The 12387-nt window shown below is 40.2% G+C and overlaps 1 protein-coding gene across 1 annotated transcript; it reads right to left on the reverse strand.

Annotated features, from left to right (window-relative positions):
• Window positions 1-129: 129 nt before the first annotated feature.
• cxcl14 (chemokine (C-X-C motif) ligand 14) lies at window positions 130-8510 on the reverse strand. The gene is made up of 4 exons (XM_026358028.1): window positions 8144-8510; window positions 6681-6786; window positions 3481-3594; window positions 130-1767 (listed from the first exon to the last, which is right to left on the reverse strand). The coding sequence occupies exons 1-4, from the start codon at window positions 8205-8207 to the stop codon at window positions 1752-1754; spliced, it is 300 nt and encodes a 99-aa protein (XP_026213813.1). The 5' UTR covers window positions 8208-8510; the 3' UTR covers window positions 130-1751.
• Between the last annotated feature and the right edge of the window lie 3877 nt (window positions 8511-12387).

Genomic DNA, 12387 nt, shown 5'->3' on the forward strand with positions numbered 1-12387 from the left:
CTGCACCTCACAGATAAAGCAGTACACCTTCATTTCCATTATATTATTGTCTCCAGCAGGTATACACAGCCATCTGCTGGACAGTTTATCTCACTGCACATCGTCTGTCCAAATCCAATGAACACGAGCTGCACTAAAGACACTTTATTGCTTTATTTATTGTTTTACACTCAACAGAATGTCTGTGTGTGTTTAGTGGGCCATTCCAAACACTCACCCCCCAAATATCTGTTAACCAAACTGAATTTCAATAGCAAAATCAACTCTAATCCAGTAATACAATATACATGACACTATAAAGTCTTATGGTCAATTCATTCTCACTAATATATAGGTTATACTTGTCCGTTTACAAAATACCTCTTTATATATATATTTATATATAAGATATAAAACAAGAGTAATGCACATTCTTCAAAAGGTAAAGAAAATGTGATGGTCCGTATGCTAATATCTATTTATAGTATAATTTGTTTGGTGGCAACAAAACAAGACCCAGCAGGCATTTTTACAAAGTGTATCCACAGCATACAAATGACAAGGAGATCTCATGGAAGAGATACCGTTTAAAAGCAGAATATCATCACCTACAGAGGGCAGTGAAATGATCATCACAGAACAGTTTTTACAGTTTTAATGCTAAAAGTGTTTTAGCAAATCTTGTGTCCTGGACCAATATTTAAAATGTGAACGATGCATTAAATGATAATGTTTTTTGTGATTTTGCACCTTCTTGGTGCCACAAACGGTTCAATTAGTGTCACAGGAAGTAGACAAGTTGGAAAGCACTGCCAGGACCAGTGAACAGTTTGTTTTTGACTTTTCATGGGATCGTTTGATTTATGTAGGCAGATTGTCTGAGACATTGCTTCTTTACAAACTTACTACTTAACGTGGAACTACAAATTCTTTCAAATAACAGATCTTTTGTTGATGTCAACTACAGAGAGTATATTATAATCTGTTTGTTTAATGATCTCCAATCTACATTTGTGCAGTTGTGGGAAATAAACAATTTTTTAAATATCTACTGAAAATAAACCCTGCAGTTAATTAGACGGTATTTCACAAAATGGGTGCTGCAGACTTCTGTGGTTGTTTGACACATATGACTAGCATGCACTTGGTAAACACACACTGGTAGATCTCCTCTATCTGACTGTATTATATGTAACAACACTCTGACAGCCTCTCCTCTACACTACAAATACAGAGAATCAGATTCATTGACGACCTTTATTGCTGCACTACAACCTCTTACAACAGGTAGCTGGATCCGAAGTGTGTTTAAAAACAGAGTAGTGAAAATCTACTCCTGCACAAAACACCCACACGGTATTTTTCCAAGGGAATGTTTGCCTGTTTCTTCAGAGTGACACATTTGTACACATTCTTCACTTTGAAAGAAGCCTAAAAGCCGAAGCAAAAGACAAGTCCCTTTAAATCAAAACTGAACAAGCCTACAACTGTTTGAACACAGACGGCGGTGTCTCGTCCACTGGTTGACAAGTGTAACTATAGCTGTAAAGACTGGAGTGGAGAGTGACTGTAACTAGATTGATGGACGAGCCCACCAGCTTATATACGAACTAAAGATATGTCTTAATGTGCTTGACAGATCTCAGGCAGAAGAGGGAGAAGTACAGTTTCATTGTTGGTTACACCTTGTACTTCACAAGAACACTCCAGTCGGTGGTGTTGTCGTTTTGTTTTTGTCTCACTTGATCCACGTGTGCTGGGCAGCCGAGGTATTAGGCTTCGTACACCCTATAAAAGAAACAACAATACATTTCAAACATCTGTTTAATTCAACCTTAAAGATTCAAACTCCTTTGGCTGCCTTCACATTATATTTTCTGTTGGCATCATCAGACACCTTCAGTCTCTGGACACAGGGGTCAAAGGTTTGTTGTTTTTCCTCTGGTACCATGGTGGGTGTAAGTGGAAAGACATGAGTTTAATCATCCTGTGACCCACACAGTCCCAGCGGACATGTTCCTGTGTATTTAGCAAAATATTGAATGTCTGACCTCTAAACTTGATCCTGTTGCAAAGGAGAGGTGAGAAGAGTTCCATTAAAAACAAATCAATAAAGCATTGAGGAAAATCCACTGGACTTGGTTTAAGACTTGAGAGTCAGTCCTAACAGAGGTTGGCAAATAACATGGCAAGTTGTGTGTGTTGGAAGAGGAAATATGCAAATCTAATATGAGTCGATCCACTTAGCAGCCTTTTATTGTTGTATCTGCTTTATAAACTCACTATAAAACGAGTAATAACAGATGTATATGACCACAAGCAGAAAGAAGCTTGCAGTGGCATGGTGTTAAGTTGACATGGCATGTCTAATTTATTATTTACATTAGCATTCATCTGGAGTCAAGTCTGTGGTCTTCTGATGAATGTATGCCCAATATTCACTGTCCTTTTAGGAATTGATTCCATCTTTTATTTCAGAGCCATGTATCAACACAGAGGAGCGGCAGCCAACTTAACTTTACTCCAGCACAAGTCAACTATCTTAATACTGCAGCCTCACTCTAAACAATACTCAATACTGCTGGAAACTAGCTCCATGTAACAGTTCACAAATCTGTGGCTTAAATCAGTCATCATGTAACAGGAAAGAAGGTGGCGTTCCACTAATTTAGATGAATCTCGCCTAGACTGGAGCCTGTTTAATAATGTATAAAAAAGCCCTCCTTAAAGCTAAAACCACATGTTATTCCACATTAATAGAGACAAATCAGAACAACCCAAGGATTCTTTTCAGCACTGCAGCCAGGCTGAGAAAAAGTTATAGCTCTGTCGCGCCTAGTATCCCTTAACTCTCCATCTTTGACAAGGATATCTCCTTTACTTCATACATAAGAAATCTCTAGAACACTTCTCCTCACATATAAAGCACTTAAAAATCTAGCTCCCTCATAGCTTAAAGACCTCATAGTTTCACATTGTCCCAGCCGAACTCTGCGTTCTCAGAGTGCAGGTTTACTTGGGGTTCCAAGTTTCCACATTTTCTGCAGGTACCCTCGGCCTGGAGCCGTATATCTCCAGAAACCAGGTGACCTGCCCAGTGTTTTTGCTGCTTGTTGTTGTTTTTTGTTGCCTGCTGTTCTTTTCTCTCTCCACTTTTCACTCACCCCAACCGGTCAAGGGAGATGGCCGCCCACCCTGAGCCTTGTTCTGCTGGAGGTTTCTTTCTCTAAAGGGGGTTTTGCTGCTCAAATGTGGTTGTTGGGTTCTTTACATAATTCTGTATACAGTTATATTTTTAAAGGTCTTAGACCTTAAACACTGTAATGTGCCTTGAGATGACTTCTGTTGTGATTTAGCGTTATACAAATAAAACTGAATTGAATTTGTATATAGAATTTGAAACATAATGACACCATGAAGTGCAAAGAAGGTAGTTAAAAAATCTCAGGAATGATTCTTAAGGTCTGATCTGACATTGTCGAGATGTTTTTAAAATGGTACCTGTGCTTGTCCTTCCAGATGCGGAACCATTTGACCAGATTCTTGGTGCTCTGAAGTTTGGGATGAAGACAGTACTCCTGCCCTTTAAACCGAGACACATTCTCCATCGTCACACTGAAAGGAGCAGCAGAGAAGACACAAGAAAGAGAAACAGTTTAATGGCCTGATGCAGGCTTGACAGCTAAAGAGATCTGCTCGGGAAATGAGTATTTTAAACCCACTGAACGTCAGCCTGTATAGCCTGAGTCTTGTATAGAGGTGAGTCAAATATTAGTTGCACTCAAAAACATTTTCACAGATTAATGCCCTCACAGTTCAAAAGAGCAGCTTGCACAGAATGGTCGGTTTCTTGGCGGTGGAGCAATATTATGGAGCTGCCACTTAAAAATGTGACATCAAAGCTCATTGAATCTATTGGTCTGTCCGTAACTCCGTGCTTAAGGCAATGCTAGAGACGTCTGCCTGCATGTGGCATATTCAGGCCAAACAAGAGAAATGTGGGAAAAAAACACCCTCCATGCCATGGGGCCTCCTCATCCAATGACACACTCAAAGGCTCACCAAACCATGAATGTTAAATGAGTTGACTGGGAGAGAAAAGACTTCACTCTTGATAAAAAATGCTGCATTCAGTAGTTATACAGATTAGATTAAAGAGTTTTGCATCCATTTTCCTGCCCATTCACTAGTTACTTTGTTTGGCTATCGCGGTTTAGCTGGGCAGTTTTATGTCCTTTGTCGAGGAAGAACAGAACTGAGAGTTGTGTGTATGTGTGGGTTTGATAGAAAGAACATGAAAGTGCTTTTGTACGTTTGCATGCCAACAGACTCATATCTGCACGGCTGTAATAAACACACCCTTAATGTTCATCCATGGCTGCTCAACAGGGGTGAAATTTAACCTAATTACTGTGTTAATTTGAGCTTTAGTTCCTTCTCATTATCATTCAGCTGGGCAGTTGAAGTGCAGCCACTGGCTCTAAAAGCTAATATGGTTAGCAAAATGTTTCATAAGCACAGGGGGAGACAGCCAGGCTGTGAGAAAGCTAAAAAATAAATGTGAAAGGAAAAAGAACAAGAAAAGGAAGGCATGGCTGTGAAGTATTTCCCTTTATTGCTACTTACTACTTCTACTCCAGTACGTTAAAGGAAAAATACACTAAGGTTAGGATATAACATACATGACTATGATTGTTTCCTTAAATAAAATAAGATATAGAACGCAGTTAAACTGACCTCTGCCTCTTAAGGAAACATTAAAATACTTATTTTTAAGAGAAAGACAAAAATAAGGAGGAACAGGAACATTTTCAGGCTCCCGGCTTGTGTGTTCATGGTTAGGAGTGGTCAGTCAAAATGCCAAACTGAGCGCTGTAAGCCAAACAGCCACAGCACAGGCCAGAGAGGGGACTCTCTCACTCATTTCTCTGCTGCTCTCTTTCTGTCTGTGGCTTTCCGGAGCCTGCTGAGGCTCATTTTTCATTGGGCACCAGCCGCTGGTGGCCCCCATCTCATGCTAATAGGGCAGCCTTAAATAACGACTATGTGGCGGGGGAACACACACTACAGACATGTGGGTTGACTTTGACCAAATGTAGTACTTCTCAGTGTAAGACAAGGTTTTTATTTTTAAAGTAACACAGAGTTCTCTACAGATGATATTAAAGTTTTTGTATTTTTATTTGTAGCTTCGTTGTTGTGATTTTAGGGTATCAATATTAAGCAAAGCTAAAAACATGAGGTGAACGTATGGAGAAACTCCAAAAAACAAATTTCACGCCTCAGTTTGCTCTGTAGACGATGTTGCTCTGTCATAATCCAGATCTCATTCCAGCTCGAATATGTGACTGCATTTCAAATGATAAAACTACAGTTTATTTATGTAGCTTCTGAAGCTGGAGGACGGACGGGGTGATGTTCAGTCTCTGTGTGTGCCATAGATTAGCCCAAGGTCGGCGGGCTCATTATTTCTTGATTCAGCAAGATGTACAACAACTAAAATACAAAATACTAGCTTACATAACTAAAAATGCACCAATATGTTTATGTACAGAGAAGTTTGACTGAACAATTTAATATAAAATGATAGAAATTTCACCAGAGTTCTGTCAAAACTCCTTAACATGTGATTCATTACAAATTACACACACAAGCACATTAACACACTCTTGTGAGTGCGTGGTTCTAATCTGACAGCAGGTGGCAGCAGAGTTTGTGTCCTGAGCACCAGACTGACAACAGTGATGTGCCGTCCCTTTGTGCGGTTTAGACATGAAACTTCAAATAAATTCCACACAGAAATCAAATCTCACATTTCCAGCAGTGAGGGAGATTTAAAAAAAACAAACAAACAAAAAAAAAACCCACATGCTGCATTGATAATGACTTAGTTTATTTATTTAAGACTGGACTAGGTCTCTGAGCGCTGCAGGTTGTTCCAAGTCTGTTCAAAGAGGAGAAGGAGGTCTCATTATGATCACAGACGTTCCTGCTGCATTCCACACTGGCTCAAATTGAACATAATAGCTGTCTGTCTGCTGGGGCTGTGACTGAATGGGTTAAAGGTCAGGCTGCAGAGAAAAGCTAGGTGGGAGGATCAGCTAGACGGTCACCAGCTAAAACTAGGTGAGGCTGTACTTCAGGGTGTGCAAGAAAAACAGATATGGGCTTTTAGGATGATACAGCAGGGGGACGTTCACATGTTGTTTTCAATTGTTGTGTTCCCTTTCTCAGCACCTTTCCAGGTGATAACCCCTCTATCCATCCTTCTGGCTGTGGGGTGTGATTACATCATCTGTTTATCATCCTCCTAAGTGGTTATAAGCGCAGATCCTCCTAAGTGGTTTAAGCGCAGATGACGGGATGTTTAGATGACGCCCGTACAGCTGCAGAGCATTTCTATGGTATTTTTTTTTATGCAGCAAGGTCGCTGCATCAGGGTGTCACAAAGGTTACGGATACTTGCAGTGTACACAGGTAGGGAGGCATGAAGAAGACAATTAAGACTACGAGAGGAGGAAAAAGCTGGAGGAGAGACAAACGGGCAGGGAAAGGTCAAGAGATAGAGGAAGAATAAAAAACTAAGGATGAAGAAGAAGAAACTATGTGATGATGAAGAAGTAGAAGAAAGCTGAAGAAAAGGTGTGAAGAAGTACGACAGATGGGGAAACCGAGAGACTAAAGCAGAAATAAAAACTCACAATATCATCTTCTCTTGGCAGAACGGGTGTTTGGGTTTGATCTCCAGCTTCTGTACATCCTTGTATCTGATCTTTGGTCCTTTTCTTGTGCACCTGCACTTGTAGGCTGTTGAAAAATCAGACGCGTTCAGTAAAAGAAGCTGTGGCTCTGAAGCTTTAAAACCAACACTGACATCATGGAAACTGATCATGTGGGAACTGTGACAGATGATTAAAATCAGTCTCATAATTACTTCCAGCTATGAACTGGACACAGACATCAAATTGATAGAAAAGATAATTCTGTGAGCAAATTAGCTCTCAATCATCCGCCAATCCCCGAGCGTATCTTATTACAGACACTGAACAAAAGCCAATATTTAGGTCTGCAGAACATTGATGCGCAGTAGAAACCATATTATTTCAAGTAAACTCTGTGATTCCTGCACTCTGTCCTACACTTCATACAGTTAAAGGTTTAAATAAGGGTTTTAAATGTGCAGAATAAAGTTTTAATCCTGTGCACACTGAGGCAATTCAAATTGTTCCGGAAAACTTCACAAACAAGCTTCAACTGTTCTGCAGCCATGGTAGAAACTAACTTTTCACACTATTTATCTTCTATTACTATCATGTATATATTTATTATCTTCCCCAACGGTGAGGTTAAAATACCCTGTGTGAAGATGACAACACTTCACACAGACAGAAACAGATGAGATCTGCTTTCTAGAGTCAAGTACTTGTTTACTTCTATCTCTGCCGCCTCCGGATGGTTCTAGGGAATCATTTAATGAAGCAAGCAATGAATGTAAACGTGGTAAAGAACCATCAGCCAACATTTAATGATACATACCTAAGTATGTATCAGTGTACTTGAGGTGTCTGATCTTTCTAGAAAAAACTATGATGTCATGTAATTATATATATTTTAAGTAGTATATAAGACAGATTTTCCCCCAAAAATCAGCTAGAGAAACAAATGTTTTACTCTAAATGGCCCCATGAATATTGGCTTTAAATAGTTTTAGCTACATATGAGAAGCTTCATTAGTCTTATTAAACACCAGTGTGGTGTTCAGGGTCCAAAAAGCTTTGTGAAATTAAGGCTCACGATGAGAACTGAGAGATTTTACATCACTAGGATTCATTTCTCAGTGTTTATTAATAAAATATTATGAAGAAAATACTGAGTCACATTGAGTGCACCATGCATGCAGCAGGTGGTAAAGCTACTGGTCAGGTCAACATCAAGTCATTTTGTGATCATGCAGGCAAACACAACACTGAGACAACAGATTTTGATCTTGTGCAGCAACTTCACTCACGCCTGGTACAAACTGGTAAGAAGGAGTGATGTTGACACGTCTCCACCTACTGTTCGTTATTCTGTTACATCATCACTGCTTTGGTGCAAAACAACCCGTCTCCAACAAATCCGAACTTAAACTCAACATTAAGAAATGAAAAGTACTGCAGCTTACCTTCTGCGCTCAGGACGTACAAGGCCACCACCAGCACCAGCAGCAGCGCTGTGCACCGATGCATGTCTTCACAAATTAAAAAAGATGCTTTTTATTTAAACTGGTTCCTCAAAATCCGCGCTCTCTAACCGGTTTCTACGAGTAAATGCACAAAAACAACAACATAAAAGTCTTCCCAGATGTAAATAATATCCGCTTGCAGTGGTGAAGGAGCGCTGGAGGTTTTCTGCTCTTTGGAGTCCGTTTGGAGCGCTGTTTGTGCAACTCCTCCTGTGCGTCCCGAGCGCTTGGATGAACCTCCAAACACTCGTTTAGGTCTCTCTCTCTCTCTCTCTCTCGCTGCCTCTGTGGAGAGGCAGGCAGCAGCTCTTTTAAAAAGCAGCCCGCTGTCCCCTTCTCATTAATATGCACGGCCAGACAGCGAATCAGACACTTGTGGCCCTGCGAAGTGGCGAACGTGAAAGGGGAGGGAGCGAAGGAAGAAACACTAAATACACGGTCCAGCCACCGAAATGAGGGTGGGATGACGCCTGATTTGGCAGACTGTGTTGGCTACTTTATATCTGACATCTGATCGGATTCATACCTCTTAGACAAAACGAGAGGATGTAAATAAATGTTTTAAGAAAAAGCAACAGTTGCGCACAATGTTAGGACTGAGCGCGATCCATCGATCCATTTCTGAGACATAGTGACTTCTGTCTGCAGCATATTTGTATTTGAAATGTTACAAAATGTTATTTAAGTTAATGCACAAAGCAAAAATAGTAAAACTGCAAAGTAGTGGAAGTTCACCTATATTCAAGTTTGAAGTAAATGTGCCATACGTACCCTTAAAAGTGTGAAGCATCAGCAACTTACTTCTACCACCAAGTTTAAGCAACATTTCTGTGAGACTCTTTAGTGACTTTTATGTCCTGGACTCGAGTCACTTACAAAAAAAAAAACACTCACTTTTGTCTGATGATTAGAAAATACAACACATACCAGGGCAGTAAAGGCAACACAACAGACAGAGTCTGTTGCTTAAACAGGAACTTCACTTTAAATGATAGAACACGTAACAATGCAGATTGAGAACAGGCTCATTTTAATGGCTGGAAGCTGGAAGAATGAAGATTATTTACACCACCAAGCAACTGTTACTGTAATCTCTTCAGGACCATTTGATGTGTGAAACCTATGAGATGCAATTGAAACATTAAAAAAGAGATGTAGAACAGTAGAAACACTAAAATACAGGCTTGTTACAGTACAAAACTATGCTGAATAGCATAATGCATTCCCCTTGTCTGACACCTGGATGTTACTAATGAGCCAAATCTAGACAACAGAGTTAGGATAATAAAGATTCACAGCAAATCTTAAAATAAAGAACCACAGCTTCTAACTTCCTGGTTGAAGGATGTAACCTCCTTTATGTTTTTGTTGAGTACCGTAAAATTTTCTCTTTGGATTTTATGATCAGTACAGTTCTAAGTCATGGGTTTATTTCACCCTGTATTATAGTTTTGAATTTCCAAATTAAATAAATTCAACCATGATACTGTTTCTGTGAATACAGCACCTGAAGTTCTCCTCGGTCTCTGCTTATGAATAAATGCAGCCATTGTTAGAGGAGTTGCCATCAAGCTGAACCTTTGGCCTGTAAGAGATAGCCCTGAGAAGAAGGTCTCACCCCTCCCACCTGGGACGCTCTGACCACAGGATTAAACAGCATTCATCACCTGAATCATGAAGCACTCGTGGTGTGTTTGTGTGTGTGTGTGTGTGTGTGTGTGTTCACTCTGCCTTCTAACCTCCCTGCTCTGAACACTGATGCAATCAGCTCCTGTCATCACTCAAACCATCGGCCATGAACTGTCCACATGTACCATGGACGTGTGTGTGTGTACAGTTTGTTCATATTAGTGGGTGTTTACATCTGTACAAGGATCCTCTGATCAGTCCACGCGTGTGCAGCAAAACAACTGTGAATTTTAATCCAAGTCAACTCTATGTTAGAGACTGTGGTAAATTCAATAGTTCAATAGAGCTGAGATTTAAACCAAGAAACCACAAATCTGGTTGAAAAACCTTGGGGAACATGCACAGCAGAATGTACATGTTTGCCAATCCAAGGCACAATGTCAGGCATCATTTACAACAGCTGTGACAGATTAGGATGTAGACCCTGCAGGACACCGATGCTGTGTGAGTCCATCTTAAGCCTTTTTGATCTCAGGATGAAAGACATCGGCGAGCTGTCTGTCTGGGTCAATCAGTCGAAGTGACTGATAATCAGTTAGACAACCGTTGTTTTCATCCATTAGATCACTTTAGCTTCACTGAACACCAAACGAAACAAACTGAAGTCAGCGAGATGAGGTAAAAATACAAGGATTTCAGTCAAAAGGAATCTGTCTTGGAACGATGATAGAGATTACATCATTTGTCAGAGTCTATAAGTCACAAACGGTGGTGCTTTCAAGTATCATCAAGCCAAACCTCAGTGAGGACGCAGAGAACAGGAGTGTTAATTTGTCTGTTTCTATGCAGATAAAAGCATAAACATTAGAAGTTTTACAAAGGGGTCAGAGAACCGTAATCAAGAACATCATTAGCTGGCTTTGTTCATTTTTAGGCTCAGCCTCAGGTTTTTAATTTAAACTTGGTTGTATGCACCCTCTCTTCTCTTTTAACACTCCACACCTCCAATAAAAATGTATGTCTCAGCATGTTGAACTGTAAAATCTGCACAACATGCCGCCTCCACCTGCTCTGAGGTTTTTCAGTCCATAGAATCAGTACTTAGATCCCTTTATGCACACTTTGCTGTGATGTAAATTAAAAATAGCAACTTGCTATTTTAAATTTTCCACATGGTCCCTGGTAAAAAACCTCAACACTGTATCTCCATTAAGTGTAGATGTAATTCTCAGGGAAACTACACAGTTTACTCAAAAGTTAAACATGGCAGAAGGTGTGCGGAGTGCGTTTGGGCTGTTTAGTTTGGGCTGACATGTGGTGAAAGTCTGAGAAGAGACAGAGAAAGAGAACATGTTTGTGTGTTGGGAGAAGTTGGGAGTCTCAGGATTTAATTACAAGCTTCAGGTCAAGCATCTGTTCACAGTAGTGACCTGTTTTAGTTAGTTTCAGCCTCTTAGTTATAAGATTTAACAGAAAACGAGTCGTGTCAGAAAACTGTGGCATTTATGATGTGAACCTTAAATTAAAACTCATGTTACTGCTATTAAAACTAAACAGCTAACAGCTAAAAACACCTGAACTATTAAAAGAATTTAACATTTGATTTATAAAATCAAACACGTCTCTTATTATGTATTTAATGGAAATATTACTTTTCCCAAAGATGATCAGAGAGAGAGGTGAGCTCTTAATTGAACCATCACCTTCTCCCACGTCCTTACTCCTCGTTGTTTTGTAGATTCTACTTTGCATTCTACCTATTTGCATGTTGTTCTTGTGTTTCCTGTGACAGACCAAAGACATAATGACAATGTGGACGCTTGTATGCACGAGCCAGCTGGCAGACAGACAGGTACACAGACAGGCAGGCAGGTGCTGAAGGTAATTATGAGAAATAATGATGGTTTCTATTTGCTTGTGTAATGCAGACATGGAGGTGCCCTGCATACAGACACACAGACAGGGGTGCAGCTGGTAATAATGGGATGCTAAGCAGCGGCTGTTTCCCTGCAACAGATTGTTCGTGAAGCCGGTGAACAGAAAGCGACACATACCGTAAATTCTTTAACTTTACAATACGCCTGTAGTTCTGTGTGAGGTTGATTTGCAGCAGCTCAGCAGACATACAGACAGACAGAAATGCAAAAAGGCAGGTGAGAGGAATTATCCTCTCAGGTGACTGAGGTGGGGCAGAGGGTGAGGCTAACTGCCCTGGGCAGAGATGTTGCTCTTTAAACTGTCATGTTCACTGTTTTCATTAGTTTACAGCCATCAGGCTAAATAGTTGTGAGAAGGTTTGTAATGAGATGGTGACTTCAGGCTGGATTGTCTCGCTCCAGGCTGCACAATTTATTGCTCTTTGAGATGATGGTTTGTCCTGGTTCCTTATTTTTTTATACTTCTATATGTTTTATATTTAATATTTTCACTTAATCTGTCCCAGTTTCTTAACTGTGCGTGTGTGCACTGTGTGCTGCCTTTATTTGACAGGTTAGACTCAAACTGACCCAAAAAACACCCTAAAACCAACTAGAAACATTCTTGTTCCTGTTTAA

Source organism: Anabas testudineus, chromosome 10 (assembly GCF_900324465.2).
Source record: "Anabas testudineus chromosome 10, fAnaTes1.2, whole genome shotgun sequence".
Lineage (NCBI taxonomy): Eukaryota > Metazoa > Chordata > Actinopteri > Anabantiformes > Anabantidae > Anabas > Anabas testudineus.